The sequence below is a fragment of the Acipenser ruthenus genome, chromosome 3 (assembly GCF_902713425.1).
Source record: "Acipenser ruthenus chromosome 3, fAciRut3.2 maternal haplotype, whole genome shotgun sequence".
Classification (NCBI taxonomy): Eukaryota; Metazoa; Chordata; class Actinopteri; order Acipenseriformes; family Acipenseridae; genus Acipenser; species Acipenser ruthenus.
Window position 1 is genome coordinate 76,932,387 of NC_081191.1, and position 17,868 is coordinate 76,950,254.

The following is a 17,868-nucleotide window of genomic DNA, read 5'->3' on the forward strand; positions in this document are numbered from 1 at the left end:
CTCTAGTTTTTTTTAAGTATTTTTTATTAGTATTCCTTACTTAGAGTAACTAATAAGTGGCTTAGTGGGTTATTGGATAGATTTTTATTTAAGTAGTCTTACTTAAATTCACCTTTGTTTGCCTGAATAATATAAACAGTTTGTGATTTTGAGATAAGAAGTGATATTGGTCAATATTATGTGGTATACAGTGAGAAAAGTAATCAGTGTGGATTCAGATGCTGGAATCAATTCATAAATGGTCCAATCCCATACACTGTTTTTTAACTCGAACTCGAATCCCCAAAGACTATAACTGAGTTAGAAAGGAGTCTGTTTGCGAATGGTATTAAGCTTTTTAGGGTAAAACTCAAGCCTGTTTGCGGTCAAAACACTAAAAAGCCTTTGAAGCTCTGATAAGAATGCAGCGTTTGATTGCGGTATTCTTGCGCAGCTCGTGGCCACGGCTTGACAGAGAGGCTTGATTAAATATGAAATAAATAATGTAATATTTTGTTTCTGTATAAAACCTGTGACCAAGGGGGCTTTTCTTTTTTCAGCTAAAACTAAACCAGAGAGTTAATTTGCCAGATGGAGACAGCTGGGAGAAGCTGAGCCTCTTTATTGAATCTTTAGTCCTTTACCGCTGAAAGTATAGAAAGTTCAATGATCTGGATGTAAGGTGTGTTCCACCAAGAGACATTATGCCCGGACAAAACATATAGTGTTAGTTACTTACAGCATTGTTCCTGATGCAGGAATCCTCCCTATAGGGCACGGCACACTTTTGTTTTGCTAGATTCTCAGTGTTTATTTATAACTTCTGTGACGTTTTACTGTGTAATTGAAGAATTCTGTAAATATCTGTGAATAAACCTGACACCTCAGCGGCATTACAAAGAAAACCTTTGTCTCTCCTTCCCAAGAGCCTTTTACAAGGTTTTACAAAGAAACATAGCAATATGTTTTGTTACGGTATACCTAAAACTCTAAACTGACATAGATTCAGGGGAACACATTAAAGTTTGCACAATTGATTAGCGGAGTGTGGGCTGAAATGGAAAATGTTAGTTAATTAGACAAGTTAAATGGCTGGACTTTGCCAGCAGGGTAGAGTGCTGGAGATTGTTGAAAGGTTATGGAAAAATGCTAGAAAAACATTCTGTTTGAATGCTAAATAAGCAAACTTACCAGGCAGCAGTGTGTTTGGATTAAAACATGGAATGATTTTTGTCTTCCCCTGCCGAAATAAAAGAAAGCTTGAGTTACACAGCAGTGCAGGTTGAGTCCCACAGTACATGCACTGGATACCATATTCTTCTGCTGCCTTGGAAGAAGAACTTGAAATTCTATTGCAACATTATATTCAAATTCTAAACACTGGCTTGGCAAGACACATTTCAGAATAGAGATCATAGTGAAGACACTGCTGTTCAACAATGATCATTAAAAAACATTGCATTTCAGCAATCTGAAGAAGCTTTCATTTGTTATGCATTTCATATGCATACAACTCGCCTCTTTTTTCTGTATCATTGCACATAAAAATGATAAGGTAGTAAATCATATATACCATGAGGTGATCCTCAGGTTATCATTCAAATGTCCTTTCCCTGCACAGTAGCTTCATCTATATACACTACATAATGAAATGATATCAGATACACTCTAAACATATGCTTCAGTGTAAAATGATGTGAAATGACAGAATTAATCATGCATGTAACTAAGACTAAAATGAAAATAAGCCTGTAAAGGAAATCATATCTCCTTAAAGTAAATATTGACTTTCTCAGCATGAAATCTGCATTACTCTCTTTTGCTGCTCTTAACACTGGGAGTCTAAGGAGTATAAAATCAAGATCATAAAAGCATAAACATGACACAGTCAATTGAATATGTGCAGATTTAAAAGGTTGCATTGCAACTGAGACCTGTACTTAATAACCTTGGAAACAACATAAAATGTATATTGGTCACTGTAACGGTGCGAGATCTGTACTAGCTATCTGGCGTATGCATGATCCTGTAGGGGAGGGGTCAGGAGCCCTGTAGGATCCGCCTGTCAATCATGGCGATGACACAGAGAAGTTGGGTGAGGGTGCGTTCTCTCCCTCTCTTAGTGGTCAACGGGTGGGCCTTGTGGGGGTGCCTCACCTATAAAAACTGTGCTTTGTTATTCCTCAGCCCCGCCCATCTAGGAAGAATAACAGTGACAGTCCTGGTCGTGAGGGTCTGGAGAAACCACGAAAGGACAGGCAAACAAGGCTGAGGAAGACAGCCAACCCGGAGAAGAAAATAAATAAAATAATCTGTATTTACATACCTGAATCAGGACACGTGTAGATTAGCGGGGAAACCCAGGGCAACCCCATGTAGTATAGTAGGGGAATAACAAAGCGTAGGCTGAAGACCCGAGCCGTGCGGGTAGCGACGGTGGGGGAACGCTGCAAGAGCAGCACCTTTTATTTTGTAGTTGTGTTACTGTGTTTTATTTTCCTTTTTACTTTCGCCCTTTTGTTTGTACTATTATTTTGAGCACCTGCGTGTGCACCGCTAGTGAACGGCCAGCCTTTTACCATTGCTGGTATTGGGTTGTGCTCTGGAGTCAGTGCTACAGTGCCACCTTGTGGCGTAAATAAATCCCTAGCTCTGCACCGCAAGGAGCAGATCGTTCAGAACAGACCCCTTAGTAATTACTGTGTAATACTGTCTGTATACCTTTATTTCTTTTTTCTTTTGTTTGTTTTATGTATGAAAAACACATGCTTTTCCATTATTGCAAATTAAAGTCTAATTTTGTTATAATTCTACATTTTTTTAATCAATTTTTGGCAGTCTGGTTTTCTTATATATTGCTTAATCTTTATATATTGCTTTTCTTAATTCATTGAATGACTTTACAGCCTTTTTATTGTATTTATTTTCCAGATATAAAGGTATAGCACAAATCATCTACACAAATACAGACATGACATACAAAGATATTGCTTATATTCCACCTGGCACAAGATGGAAACTGGTCACATGACATTAACATAAAAACATTTATCAATGTCTTTGTTGTAAGAGAAGATTGCTAGTAAGTAGGTTTATGATCAGCGCTATTTGTTCCATACTCAGTACTAGTTTTTAGATTTTCTATATGATTAACAAAATAATGTTATTACTTCCAGGAAGCAGTATTTAGCAGTAATGTATTTAATTGCAACTTAATACACTCATTTTATTATTTCTTATATAAATTAGAGACTCCCTAAATGTGACATGTTATAAAATGGCATGGATAAATTAAGCACAGTCATTGGCTGAACAAGGTCACATGACCGTGCAGTAAGACTGTCTGTGATGTCATAGAACAACACTTATTAATATTCCTAACACTTAATACAATAAAAGCCGAATAGCCCACACCAGGTTGTGCAGTAAGACAGTTCTTACCAGAATTATCTTGAAATGTTGTTTTGTGAAACGGACACATATTTTTTGTTATAGCTAGAAGCCTGCTAAGGCTTTGTGAAATTAACTGGTTACAGTCTGGCTTCATTAAATACAGTACCATATTCCTAGTAAGTGTATAAGTAATGTTCTAAAGATATAACCACCATTTCATCCCCTTATCTCTTCTCTGCTTTTATTCACACCATGAATGCGTGTTTCTAAATGTTGTCATTCAACACAAAAACCACAGAATACAGAGAATCCATGGTTACAGTACTTTTCTGTTTTTTTTTCACACACACACACACACACACACACACACACACACAGTGCTCCCAATTCATGATTTACAATCGCTCACCTTGTACTGGATATCTTGAAGGATTTCTGTAATTGCCTTCAGACCTAGATGCTCTTTGCCTATCTGCATGAAAAACACAATAAAGATTTCTTTAAGTAACATGAACATTTTATTCAATATACTGATAAAATCAATCTGTAATCTGAATCGGAAAGGTGTATTAAACAATAAAAATGATTAAAACAAAAGAAAAAAGAAATACTGGTACTCAAATAAACATTTTAAACTATAGTACTGTACTATATGCCCCTTGTACGGCCTATGGATTATATTAGCCAGTTTGTATCTCCTTGTGTATAATAAAGATTACGGGCCTGATTTTGGAAAGGAGTTTCATTTTCGGTGGAAATGGCAAAATCCGATGAATTTTTCCACCTTTTAATCCGTTAAAAAATATCCTCCTATTTCCTAAAGTGGACCTCCGTTTTACCCGCCAGCAGATCGCATTTCATGCATAATTTAGTGTGGTTCTTAGGAGCTTTAAATAAATAGGTAATGAGCATTTAAACAATGTAATCTGCCAAAAAAATGGTACTAGTTCAAATGTGTTAGTAATGCTCGATAAGCACAATCGAAACCTGTCCCAAAACGGGGGAAAAAACGAGTCAAAACGCAAATGCAATGCATTATTTTATTTTTGTATTATTATTTTTCTTATTATTTTTGTATGCAGGCAACACTGTTAATATACAGGTAGTGGACAAAAAATGGAAACACCAATGTAAAGTCACTTAATAGGGCTTTGGGCCACTACGGTATCCCACTCTGTGGAGTTCTCGGCGGACCGTTTTTGATGAAACTGGCTGCTTGCGCCCCAGGTTGAAATTTGCAGTCAATTGATCTGCCATTGCTCGCCTGTTTTGCCCAGGTGTTTCCATTTTGTTTGTCCACTACCTGTATAACATACTGGCAAATGTAGTGACATTTACCAATAAAAATGTGTGTGTGCATATACACATTATCACTGCCATTCATTACTCTGGCAGCCAGAAGCAATATCGCTATCCACATTAACAATTACAATAAAGTTACAATATTTTGATCATATTAAAGGGTACAAATACATCAAGAAGAACTCTCCCGGTAATGTGCATCAGTAACTTGATAGGCAAAAAAATCCCCATAAAAAAACATATTAAATGATTTTCAGTTAATTCCTGTCTCTCTCATATAAGAAACTGTACTTTCTTTCAATAACAAAGCAGCACCTTAGTTTGCAGCATTTGTGACAAGCTGATTTTAGCATGTGGTGCTGCTGAGAATTTAGATATTCTTTTTTTAGGACATTTGCAACTGTTTTATACAAGCTTCTAACACAGGTACACAGTGTCATTCTGGACACACTAGATGTCCAAGGAAGGCCATTCAGGTCAAAAACTTGTTATTCAATACACATTTCAAATATTTAGTACACGTACTAATTTGAATTTAGTATGTGTTGTAATTCTAATTATAACACTTACTAATTTGGCCAATAAGATAACTGAAAATGAAATAAGAGCCAATGAATCTGAAGAAAATAGTATGTGCCTTACATTTGAAATCGAAAAAAAAAAAAAAAACCTCTGGGTAATATAAACTGGATCATGTCACAGTCGACATCGTCTGTCTCAAGAAGTCAGCATAGGGTTACCAGATTTCCAGATTGAAAAATCTAGACATATTTTTTTTTCTCAATTCAATGACTCCTTGAAGCAGTTAAAATAACTGTAACATTATATATTTTTGAACGACACAATCACACAGCTATAGTTTTGTATGGTACAATAATAATATTTCCGAACAGGACAAAAAATCTGGACTGAAAACTTTGACAATCCCCGTTTTCCTGAGACGCCTGGTAACCTGGTAACCCTAAATCAGCAGCACTCAGCAAATCTATATTTGCAAGATACAAGAAAATCTCTCGCTGCGGTATTTTCCAGTTGATTGGCTACTCTTGTAATTATGCTGTGAATACGAAGTCATTAAAAGTGACAACTACTGTAAAATGACCAGCTCCTACGTAAAAAATGCTAGTTTGTTTACATTTATTTAGAACACGTACTATTTTATGTATTCTGATTGGTCCAAATCAATATGTGTACTAAATATGGGTTTTGGATGGTATGTATGGAAGGCCATCTGTGTCAAAAGCGTGTGCTGTTTAGTTCACTTTTCAAATAAATGACTACATGTAGTCACTGCGATACACCTTGCCTTCTATTTTGTTAACTACACATAATATTTTTACTACACGTACAAATTTGGGACAATCTTCTTTAGAAATCAAATAAGAGCCAATGGATTTAAGGCAAATAGTACGTGTACTAAGTGATCCAATGAAAAGTCACAATTTTTACAATTATCAGTCACATTACACAATTTTCATAATATTTCAAAGAAGAATCCAAGTCAAGTCAAAACAAATATGTTTGTCTGAAAAGTGAGCTGATTAATTGTCGGAAAACTGGTCTATCCAGTACAGTACTTTATTATAGACCTAATGATCTTACATGCTGTATTTGTTCCCAAGTTCTTTGTTGCTAAATTACTGAAGAGAGAATACAGATATGATGATATGTAAAAGTACTGTTACCAGGGTTTGATCTTCAAGTTCCTATCTTTTATTTAAATGCTCTATTTGTCATTTTATACACTTCTTTCCAATTTAGTATAATGTATTCAGAAAAAAAGTTACCTGCACAAACAAAGCAATAATAAGTATTCCATTCATCTTCCCCAATGCCTCATCAATACTGCTGTATAGTGTAGTGTTCCAGTGAATTAGATGAAGCTGAAAAAAGTCAAACAGTTACAGTCACATAAAAGCAAGCAGTATGAACCAATGTGTGCATACAGTTAAAAATACATTTGGCAAGTATTCTTAAACAAACCTGTTCTTTTAAAGTGCATGGCCAAAGGATACACTATGTAAAGTAAACAGACAACAAAGGATAGTATTTTTAATACAAAATGGAACATGCCTGAACATGATGGAAATATAATTCAAACTTTCTATTCTTGCACATGCTGCAGCTACTGTATTTGCAGTAGATATTTGCACCAAAGGTACTTTGTGTGAAACAACATCATAGTGTGTGTGAGCCTCTTTAGTATATCTGTGTCCTTAAAAGGAAGTTCAATGTTTCTATTCATAATAATTACATGGTGGCTGTGTTGGGGTCTGCCACTGTTTTGATTAATGAAATAGATCCTTGTGTCAAAAATACCATTGAGAAACTGGTCACACAAAAAATCAGTTGGCTCGTGTCAAATTTTAAAAACATTGATGTGTCTTATTTAAACTTTATGACAGACAGACTCGAAGGTGTTTAACTATTTTATCAGTATGAGTTTAAAAAAGAGTTATTTAAATTCCTATCAATAAATAGGAATTATCATAGGAATAACATCTGAAATACCTAGTTACAGTGTAGCCGTCATGAAAGGTGCTATTTGGAAAAAGGTCAGCTTGGTAAACTGACACATGCTCACTTATAAGAAGCTACAGGACACACTTTCTAAGTGTATAAAGATAGGAAACAAGGTAAGGCAAACATTTTGAAGATATGGCTCTATCGTGTGTACTTTTGATATGGAGGTTTACCAATTAACTTTTCTATTGACCTAATAAATGTAAATAATGTAAGTTATTGTTCCTTTGTTCTTGCTACTTTATAACTTTACCGGTATATAATAACTGTGGAGCAATTTTTCAATGGGCTCATCCAGTTAATATTTCCCGTAATACACAGCTGCTAGGGTGCGAGCTGTCAAACTGAAAGGAATTCCTATCATACATCACATAGTTGCTGTCTTTTCTCGCTCACTTCTCAGCCAGAAAAAAATGCTCACCAGAGATTATTATAAAAAATACTGCATTGGGCAGTGTGTGATCAATGAGAATTGAATTCCCACCCTCATTAAATTCTCATATCACACACTACCCCATGGAGGATGTGTGGTCCAGTGGTTAAAGAAAAGGGCTTGTAACCAGGATCCCCGGTTCAAATCCCACCTCAGCCACTGACTCATTGTGTGCCCCTGAGCAAGTCACTTAACCTCCTTGTGAATTTTCATGTGTATATCACATGGAAATTCTGGCATGTCAAACTACGTAAATTACGGTACCTGTCTTTGTAACACAGGAAGTAAAAACCATCAGACTTACATGGGCTTGACGTGAGTCAAAGTGAAAGTAAAGTCTGAGAAATTGAATTCGCTTCATAGCAAAACAATAAAGGACTTGTGAGAATGCTGCGTGGAGTGTATCCATAAATAATTCATCTTAGGAAGTATAAGAAACATGTATTCCTTTGGCCATTGAAATCAAGAGTTCGAAATTAAAGCTCACTGCTTGCTGCTTGTCGCTGTTATCAAAGTCTTTGACGTCACAAACAAATGCCACATCATAAAGACTTTAGATATCTTAGGAATCCACCGCTGCCACAACTTCCGCTATGTAGCAGCCTGCAACAGACAGCTTCAGGTGGCTCTTATGTCTTTATAACAGCTGTCAAAGGCATGGCCTGTATACTAAGTATCTAAAAGACTAAAATGGTTTTGTATTCTAGGATTCCTCCTTAATTAAAAATGTAAAATATTGGTATATATATATTATATATATATATATATATATATATATATATATAAGATATTTTCCAATGAAAATTGACAGACAGTCACAGAATAAAAACATGCATTGCAGTTTTACTCACAACAGTTCAAGTGTGCTATTGTATTAAATTGAATGTATACACAACTCGGTTGTTGGTAAATTACAATACCTGGACACAACATTACATTGCCTTACACTTATTTGTCATTACTTGTATTGTTTAAATAAGAATTTCCATATATACACACAGTATAAGTCAGTATTTTATTAAACAACATGCATGGTGTAAGTAGGGTATACTCTGGAGTGTCTAGAACTTTAGTGCTGCTATTATCATTAAAGACATTAGTTAATACATAGCTCTTGTTAAATAGTATATAACTTATATGGAGGAAATTCATTTAAATGTTCTTAAATTGTTCCCATTTATTTGGGATCAAACATTCCAAAGCATTTCTGAAAGCCTGACACTTAAAACACTTCATTTAAATCCAGTAATTGAATTTAAAGTTTCTCCAGTCCAAGTTGCAGCTGTGGTCCACAGCAATAGCATTGTTAGTTTCTATCTACCAGCAGCAACACAATGACATGGTTATTAAAACTTAAATAAATAGCAAATTACAATGGTTTTATGATATTGCGATTTAAAATCAGTCTGGTTTGTTTCCATTGGCAGTAGATGAAGATCAAACCAGTTTTAATTTAAACTCTGTCAATCAATGTATTAATTGTGTTGTGGTCTTGTTTATCAAATTCCAGCAAACCAATGCCAGTTACTCCTAAAGGAAATGACAGGTTTGTCCTCATTAATGTTTCATAGCTGCAAAGCAAAAACATAGCGCCAGATATTCAAAAGAGATGCAAGTTTCGAAAGGGCATTTTTTTCTTCAAGTGCACATTTTTCCTTGTGTCCATATAACTTGTGGGAGACCCAATGAAGAGGAAGAGGACGACTTATTTGTTTTTAGTGATAGCAAAGATGTTTCCCATATAATTATTTATTTATTTTTAGAAATCGTTTTTTCTGTTTTCCCCCTGATTTAGTAGTGCCTAATACAGTCTCTCAGTCGAGCGTCCTCCTTTCAGCCTAAGGAGCTCAGGACCGCCGCGGTCCTCCAAGCCACGTGATTCTAGATGCTCTTTTTCCACCAGAAGGCTCTAGGTATTAGACAGTGGTTGATGGACAATAATGTTGAAAATTTGCAGTGGCTGGCCCAGAGTGACAGCTTAATCGCCATCAAACACTGTGGGATGTTTTGGAATGCCACCTGTGGCATCAGACCACCAACCCTTGCTGAAATGTCAAACGTTCTGAAGGAGAATTGACACAATAATCCACCAGACATCTATCAAAATGTAGTGGCCAGTGCTAGTAACAGGACTCGAGCTGTGATTGCTGCCAAAGGTAGACCTGCATTATATTAGGTGGAAACAAGGACCCACTGCATGTTTGCTTAATGTAGCTTGAAACTTGTTAATTGTTCCAGTTCCTTTATTGACAAAATAGATTCTGTAATTTCAAATGGTATTTTCCAAATACAATTTTATTTTGTATTGAAAATACAGTGTTTCCAAAGTAGTTTGTATTTTGTATTTGGATACGTTTTTCTGAGTATTTTTTTATTGAAAAAACATTTATCTAAGTATTTTGCCCAAGCCTGGCAATGGGAAGGCAAATGCTTACCTCCATGGGAAAAGCTTTGAAATTAACTGTGTGTTCAGAGCCACGCTGATTCTCCCTCCCCCAGTGAAATCGAACCTCGTGTAATTCATATTCATGTTCTCTAGGTAACGGGCCTCCTGTAACAACTGCAATGGGTACACATGTGTTAGCACAGATTGAATTATGTTAGCTGAAAATAAAAAAGACACTAAACTAATAGAAAAAGAAAGTCAAGTACACAAACTTTTCGAATAATTCTGGCTATGAAAATAATGAAAACAAATGTTAAATATAAGATATACCAAAAACAGCCTAGAACAGTTTTGAGAATATCACACTTTATTTAGCCATCAACACTGATGATTGTGTTTTTGTTTGTCCCATTCATGAGGCCATTCTTACTCATGACTACTTGAGAGCTGTAAGGAATGGCATACTTCTAGGAAACAATTACTCATGTTCTTAAGTTTTTCAGCTCTGTTTCTAAAAGGGGCCTCTTTAGAAAATTCAAATATGAAGAATGTGGGAGTAATTGTTAGTTTTCAGCATAATGTTGACAATCAAAAACTGATGGGCACAGGACAGTCATTTCGGTTACATGCACAAGAATTCCTGTAGTTTGCGGAAAAAAATGTTTTCTGAAAGATAACTCTTTTTTTTCAGTCAAGTAAATACAGTTTTCAGAAAACAATTGTAATATTGGATTCCCTGTTCCAAGTCATGTAAGCACAGTTTTCATAAAAATACATTCCGATTTAGCACTTATCATGAACTTTATCTCATGTACACATATTGATTGAAACTACCGTACTTACAACCAGAAGTTGCTGCAAACACGTGTTTTCCTCACATTTTGTAACAAACTCAACATTTTGGAGATTGTATCCCTTAACATAATCAAATATGGTGTAGGGCATCAGGCATAAGCTTATCTCAACGTGCATGGCTGTAATAAAATATTTCCATTGTAAGTGATTGCAATTAATAAAAAAGAAAGTTCAACATACCTGATTTTGACCTAAGCAGTATCCGAACTGTATGGCCATCATTTATAACTTCAGAGTCCCGGCACACAACATAATTCGGAGACAGGCGTACTTGTAGTAGTGTTGGGTCATACCTAGCCTCCCTGGAGTTGAGGTTAATTGGAGACTGATATTCCCCATTAGCTTCAGGAAACACTAGACCCCATTCCACACCTGAAAAGAAGAGCAGCATTTTCAAAACTCTGGGACTAAGTGAAACATAAAAAATACAGAACAAAAAAAAATAGAATAAAAGCACAAATGTGTCTGTACAGTGCTCCCTTTTTTTGTTATTTGCCTTACAAGGGCCCTTGTACAGTATAGTACATGTACAGCTTACAGTGATAACACTGTATACTTTATTGCAATAAACTGTTAACATCCCTATTCACTAAAAGGTGACCTAATTTTGCTAAATCTACCATTTGAAAAATCTCTGTTTTAAAATAAGTAGCAAAGAACAAAGGTCACATAGAAGTATTTATCCCATCCTTAAAGGGTAAGTAGCGGGGTTCCGAAAAATACAGCGTTATATGGCCCCACGTGTTGTTGTTACATAATGTACCTGTAATTTTTCTTTTCATTGTTAACATCCTGACAACTTTTTACACTTATAATTTTAAAGTCTGTTTCAAAGCTTTTCAAAATGGCCACACTAGAGCGGACATTTTGAAATGAGCCTTGAAACAGACTTTAAAGTTATAAGTGTAAAAAGTTACTCTTTGACTCATTAGACTGCTAGCCATGAGAGGGAGTTTCAGAATGAAGGTACAACCTGTGTAGAGCAATGAAATGTTTGTCCATTCAGCACTCAATAAACTAGAACATGTAAACTCTCCACTTTGTGGTTTTAAAGAAGCTCGCCGATATTTCTCAACTTCAGGTGGGAGTGACCAGGAAACCTGAGACTGCTGTCTCAAAGGAGACTGATCCTCACCCCCATACAAGGGGCAAAAGGAGGCTATGCCTGCGTGTCCTACTAGCACTTGTTCCTCTCAAGAATGAGAATGGAGCAGAATGAACCCTGGACATGGTAGCCTTGTTCACCTATCTAGAAAGATTTATTTAAATAACAGAGGAAAGTTGATGACCATGAAAAGAAGTTTTTGCGCCTGGGAAAGGTTTATATTCTCATTACATGAACAGAATGACTGGTCAGGAAACTACCTGAAAGTGTGTCACCCTCTACTTGTCAGTTTCTTATAGACAATGCAGCAGCAATTGCTTAACGTTATAACATTAATTGAAAAAAACTGGGACTTTGATGAGGTATCACTGGGATGACAGCCTGGGCTTTATATTAAAGGCAAATGGGAAATTATCTTGTGTGAACATTTTCCAATTCCTAATCTAGTTAGTAAGCCTGTCTAAATAAGCCCCCCCCCCCCCCATTTAAAATAGAAAATGATTAACACAACCCCTCGCCTCTCGCCTAATTTATTATTGCAAACTCAAGTCATATTAGTGAAAAGGGTTCATTTGTAAGTACGTTTTAGTTGAAGATATATTAGCCAGACTTTCAATTATTTTATTCAAGGTGAAAACAAATCCTCCTACAAATTTCAAATCGATGCTGGTTATTCCAATAAAAACAGCACAGGCAGGTATATTTTTAAATGACCATATTAACTAGAATAACTGAAACTGTTATATTATAACAATTGGAGCAAAACTGGCAATCACTGTGGTGCATTCTGTCTGCAAATTGTCATCAATAGCTTGTACAATCGTGTTTTTACATGTTTGTGTGTATCGGATTGTATTAATATAATCTTGTGTGTGTGTGTGTGCGTGTGTTTTATATTTATAAATTGAATTTTTTTTATTTTATTTTACTTACCATTGCACTTACAGAAATATGGCAATTTATTTTCAATTGCATTATCATTTTTGAAATGTTTGTTTGTGTGCACATATTTACGTATGCGTAATGACTTGATTCTCCAGGATTAAAATAGCAATTCTAAACAGGACACAGGTACAGGCACTGGACAGCAATCAGATTTGTATGTAGTCCAGCACAGTGGCAACCAATTCAGCATAACTAATTATTGGTGTTTGCGAAGCATGATTGTGAAATTCTATTACCATTTTCTGAAACTATACTGCCATTTTTAAGTCGGGTAACACCACAAAGGCGAAGAGAATTGCTATTTTATTGCTGTAACTGAAGTTATTTTTTATATTGTTTGATTCAAAGAAATGTCCTTTATTGAAGATAGCCAAAGGGCAAACCATAGAGGAAGTAATAAAGAGATCACTTTTTTTTTTTTAAATAGCCCCTTACAAGAAATCTGAACTGACAACAATACAGTGTGGTAACTACAATTGAATGAAACCAGTAGGAGCCATAAAGCAATGTTGATGGATAAATATGTTTAATTACATACAGTAATGGAAAAACAGAGGTTTTGCTTTTAAAAATTACAGATTCAAATATTTACAAAAGTATGAGCCCACATTGATTAATATTTTGTTTACAATGGTAATGAAAAACATGCAGAATAAGTCAAACCTAATTGCAAAAGTCACAGTTCTTATATTTCAGCAACAACAGCAGCATTTTATTTTCTATTTGTTAGCATTTGTAAATCAGGTAATTGTTTTTTGGATATCTAGATATTTATTATCCATTGCTTTGCTTAAAAAGAACCGCTTTAACATTATGAACAAGATTTGTTTATTGAGCAAAAAGATAGTGTGGAATGCATTTTCACTGTACTTACAAGGGGTGACATAACCATATCAAGTATAATCTGACAGGTTTGATGTTCAGGATTTACCTTTCTTTCATCCTTTATATAAGGTGACATGCATGAATACATGCCCCACATACTCATGAATACTTATTTAGGCCATTTTATGTCCACTGTACATAAAATATAGAACTTCTGGTGCATACTTTAGTCTAGGGTTTTCAAACCATTTTTCTTTTTTTTTTTTTTGTAAAAGGAAAATTAAACTATTACTGTAAGAAAATAAAGGAAAAAAAACAGTGTACAACAACAAAGTTACACTTGCAATTCCATAAATGAACTTAGTAGATCCTCCCCTTAATCACAAAGGGAATAAAATGAATAATACAAAACGTCTTTAGTTTGGTTAGCACTTTACCAGCTATTAATGACATGTTAATTTGAGAAATCGGGTGTAAAAGACAATAGCACTAAATCTTGTGACTCTGTGGTGAAAGACTATGTGTGGGACTCCACTCTCCAATGTGTATTTAAGCATACAAATTAGCAGACTTCATCCCATAAAAAAGCAGCTCAATAAAAAGACAAAAGGCAAAACTAACAAAAAAAGAAAAACAATTAAACTTACCTTCCTCGTAGCCCCACTCCAGATCATCTTTATCAGGATAATAGTCTGACTCTTCAATCGTATTATCTGCCATTCCAACCAGATGTTCACTCAAATTTAGATCAAATTACTCAGTACATTTATTTTTTTTACCAACTAAATGATAAGGTTTTAAAAGAATAATACAGGGAAAAAGGGGTGGCTATAGTTTCCACCTTGTCAATACAGGTAACGTATAACTTCAATATCTTGAATGTCCTTCGTTATTCAGTGCAGGTAATCTAGCATCTCATGAATTCATTTGTGATCTTAGGGTAGGTAATAGAAAGTGTTGCTTAGCTTCTGCAGTTCAAACTGATAAATACATTTTTAAAAAAGTGGTGATGGCAGTGTAACAGCAAGTCTGTCTTATCCTTTTTCTCTCCCTATCCTTTCTCTCAAGCCCAAACTCCTTCAGTGTGAATAAAGTTGGAGTCTCCAGAAAGCACTCTTGCCTCAGTGAAAGCAACGAGCTACTGAACCTGTGCTGTAGCTTTACAGTGCAAATGCATAGGAGGTAGACTGAAATCTGTCACCCAGTGACTAACCAATCTGACCCTGCTGATTGGCTGGCTGAAGTCTGCACTGTTGTGGATACAGTAGTGACTGGGGCGGCTAGGGCAGTTTGACTTAAGGCTCTGAGCTCACGTGAGGTGCTACCAGTGCTTAATTTGTGCCGTGGCTTGCCGGGGCGCACCCTGAATCCTGTTCAGTTATGAAATATCATACAAATGTTTCCTCTCAAATGCGTTTTCTTAAAATTGTCAACACAGTTCTTGCGTCCGCGCTAAAGAGAGACACTGCGCTGCCAAGTTCGTACTTTTATACTCTACGATTTTAGCTGAGTGTCTTTAATGACACTGGCAGCACAACAAGGACTGCGACTCTTGTCGTTTTTTTTATTAAAAAATAACCTTACTAGATTTGAAAAACGTCTTCTACACAACTTGGTTTGATTAAATGAGTACAGAACAAAATATGAAAGCTGATCATTAACTTCAACAAAGAACAACAAGTTTTAATGAAAACAAATATTGTAGCCTACTTCAATATGAACATTAAGAGCATTGCTACAGTATTGCCACTTGCCCGGTTTTAGTGATAACAAACACAGTCAACAGCTGTCCACCAACACGCCAGTGTACCACGCGTGTGAGTCTGAAAATCACGCGAGAGTGAGGAGACGTGCGAGAGAAGTACTGGGTTTGAAAGTGAATTTTTTTGGACTGGTCAAAAGAGAGCTTTCCATTAGATGTAATTGTTTGAATGTGTGTTATGTTATTAAACTGTACTTTTGAAATCATGAATTTGTTTTCTACGAACAAGTAGTCTGCTCCATGACTGTTTTAGGGAATCCTTCTGAATCACATTATAAGTTAATTCAAATAATGTGATGTATGCAATAATAACACAAACTGAGAAATAATGTCGGAATTTGTTAATCTTTGTATTCTTTATTCAGTAATTATTTTCTCCCATTTTTAAAAAAAATTTAGTAGTCACCAATTAGTTTTTCTTGTAGTTTTCTCCCCTATTTAATAGTGTCCAATTATTTTTGTTTAGCTCAGCTCACCGCTACCACCCCCGCGCTGACTCGGGAGCGGCGAAGACGAGCACATGCTGTCCTCTGAAGCGTGTGCCGTCAGCCGACCGTTTTTTTTCACACTGCGGTCTCACCATGCAGCCACCCAAGAGCTACAGAGTGGGAGGACAACTCAGCTCTGGACAGCTTACAGGCAAGCCCGCAGGCGCCCGGTCAGACTACAGGGGTCGCTGGTGCGCGGTGACCGACCCTGGCCGACCTAACCATGATTTCGGACACGTTGGCAAATTCGGGAACACCTCAAAAGAAAAAAAAAAACGAAAGCAAAAATGGGAGACGGATTTTACATGGGTGAACAAAGTTCATGTCAATATTTTCAAAGCCCGGTGCACTGTGTGCAGAAAAGAATTTTCAATCTCTCACGGCGGAGTTTGTGACCTTAGACAGCATGAAGCGGGAGAAGACCATGCTCATGACGAACAAGGAGAACCAAATCAGGCTATTCAATCGTTGTTTGTTCCAGAGAGATCACCTGAAGCTGATAATAGGTAGGCAGGCAAATGTACTCCTTGCATAATTTATTCCTCTAGCTAGAGCGATTACAATTATATTAGCTAACGTTAGATAGCTACCCACCGCAATTTCTAGCCATTCAGATTCACGGACCCGAGCACGAAGTTACGATTTTCTTCTGTAATGCGGTCTCCGGTCTCTTTTTTTTGCTTTAAGTGTAATTATTTTAATTAATTACGCATTGGACACTGTTGTTCTTGTGTAGTTTTGACTTGTTCGTTTACGAAATGCATTTTCTGGGTCGCTCTCACAACTCAAATTGCACCACCAATTAGTAGCTAACGTTACAACGTTTTAAATGGACTTGCTTTACTTTACGTGCGCGCACTCATATCATAATCCGTTCATCATTCTAAGTGCATTTTCTTGATGTGTGATGTAAATAGCGTTTTAATGTATCGATCATTTTCTGGGTTCTTATAATATATGATGTAGCCTATTTATATATTTGCGTTTTAAAAGAATGTATTGAACGTGTTGCTGTTATTTGCATTACACAATGTGTATTTAAATTGAAATAACTTAACTAACTAGTATTACTTAATGTAGCTAGAGTGAAGCTTTATTCCTTATTCGTTCAATATATGTTGGTACCATCCATGTTTGGACACAACAGCATTGTTATTAGCTCATCATAAGCAATTTGTAAATCAGTAATAATTTCTACTTTACTAACAATTTTTAAATTCACATATCTTAGTCATTTTGACAACCAATTCTGATTCTGTAAAGACTTACAGAATTTGTATATGCAGAGAGTTTACGAAGATCAATATATATTTTTTTATTTATCTTTAGCTTTATGCAGTGAATTCATTGTCATGTGACTTCCTGTCAGCAGAAATTTCATCGGGAACCAGGGCAGGTTGCATGTCCACTGCTTAATTTGAAATGTGCAATAGCTTTGTGGTATTTATTTTAAAGGGAACTTGTAATTCCACATAGTTCTAGGTTTTTCATTGATATTTGTTTGTATTGAATGTGTGTGAAATCCTGACATTTGTTTGAATTGCCAAGAATCTACAAAAGTGCCCTGGAACTAACTTTATATATAATAAATGTTTTTGGCCAACAGAAAACGTAAAAAGCCTATTTTCTGTAGAATGGTAGGGGAACCACTGGTTTCCAATGTTTTGTCTTCTGCTGTTGCTTGCTTCAGCTGTGACGGTCTTTTCTTTGTTACAGGAAGATTCTTCACTAAGCAGCGTACTTCTGCTTCTCATTCTTCACTGCCTGCATTCTCAACGGTGTCTGGCTTTTCTATGTAGGCTCTTGACAGTGTGTTGACTACATACATATACTTGCCAGGTAAAAACTTTACATTTAGCTGATATTTCTGTG

The 17,868-nt window shown here is 35.9% G+C and overlaps 1 protein-coding gene across 3 annotated transcripts in view; it reads right to left on the minus strand.

The window, feature by feature from the left end:
- LOC117394194 (carbonic anhydrase-related protein-like) overlaps positions 1-15,021 on the minus strand; it is a 29,989-nt gene extending 14,968 nt beyond the window's left edge. For 2 of the 3 annotated variants that reach the window (XM_033992264.3, XM_033992263.2), the window contains exons 1-6: positions 14,394-15,021; positions 11,052-11,243; positions 10,066-10,190; positions 6,462-6,557; positions 3,782-3,844; positions 1,171-1,219 (exon numbers count right to left, since the gene is read on the minus strand). In XM_033992264.3, the coding sequence (XP_033848155.1) occupies positions 1,171-1,219; positions 3,782-3,844; positions 6,462-6,557; positions 10,066-10,190; positions 11,052-11,243; positions 14,394-14,466 (598 nt within the window). In that variant the 5' untranslated portion in view covers positions 14,467-15,021. The remainder of the gene's footprint in view (positions 1-1,170; positions 1,220-3,781; positions 3,845-6,461; positions 6,558-10,065; positions 10,191-11,051; positions 11,244-14,393) is intronic. The other variant, XM_033992262.3, reaches the window with a different exon arrangement.
- Between the last annotated feature and the right edge of the window lie 2,847 nt (positions 15,022-17,868).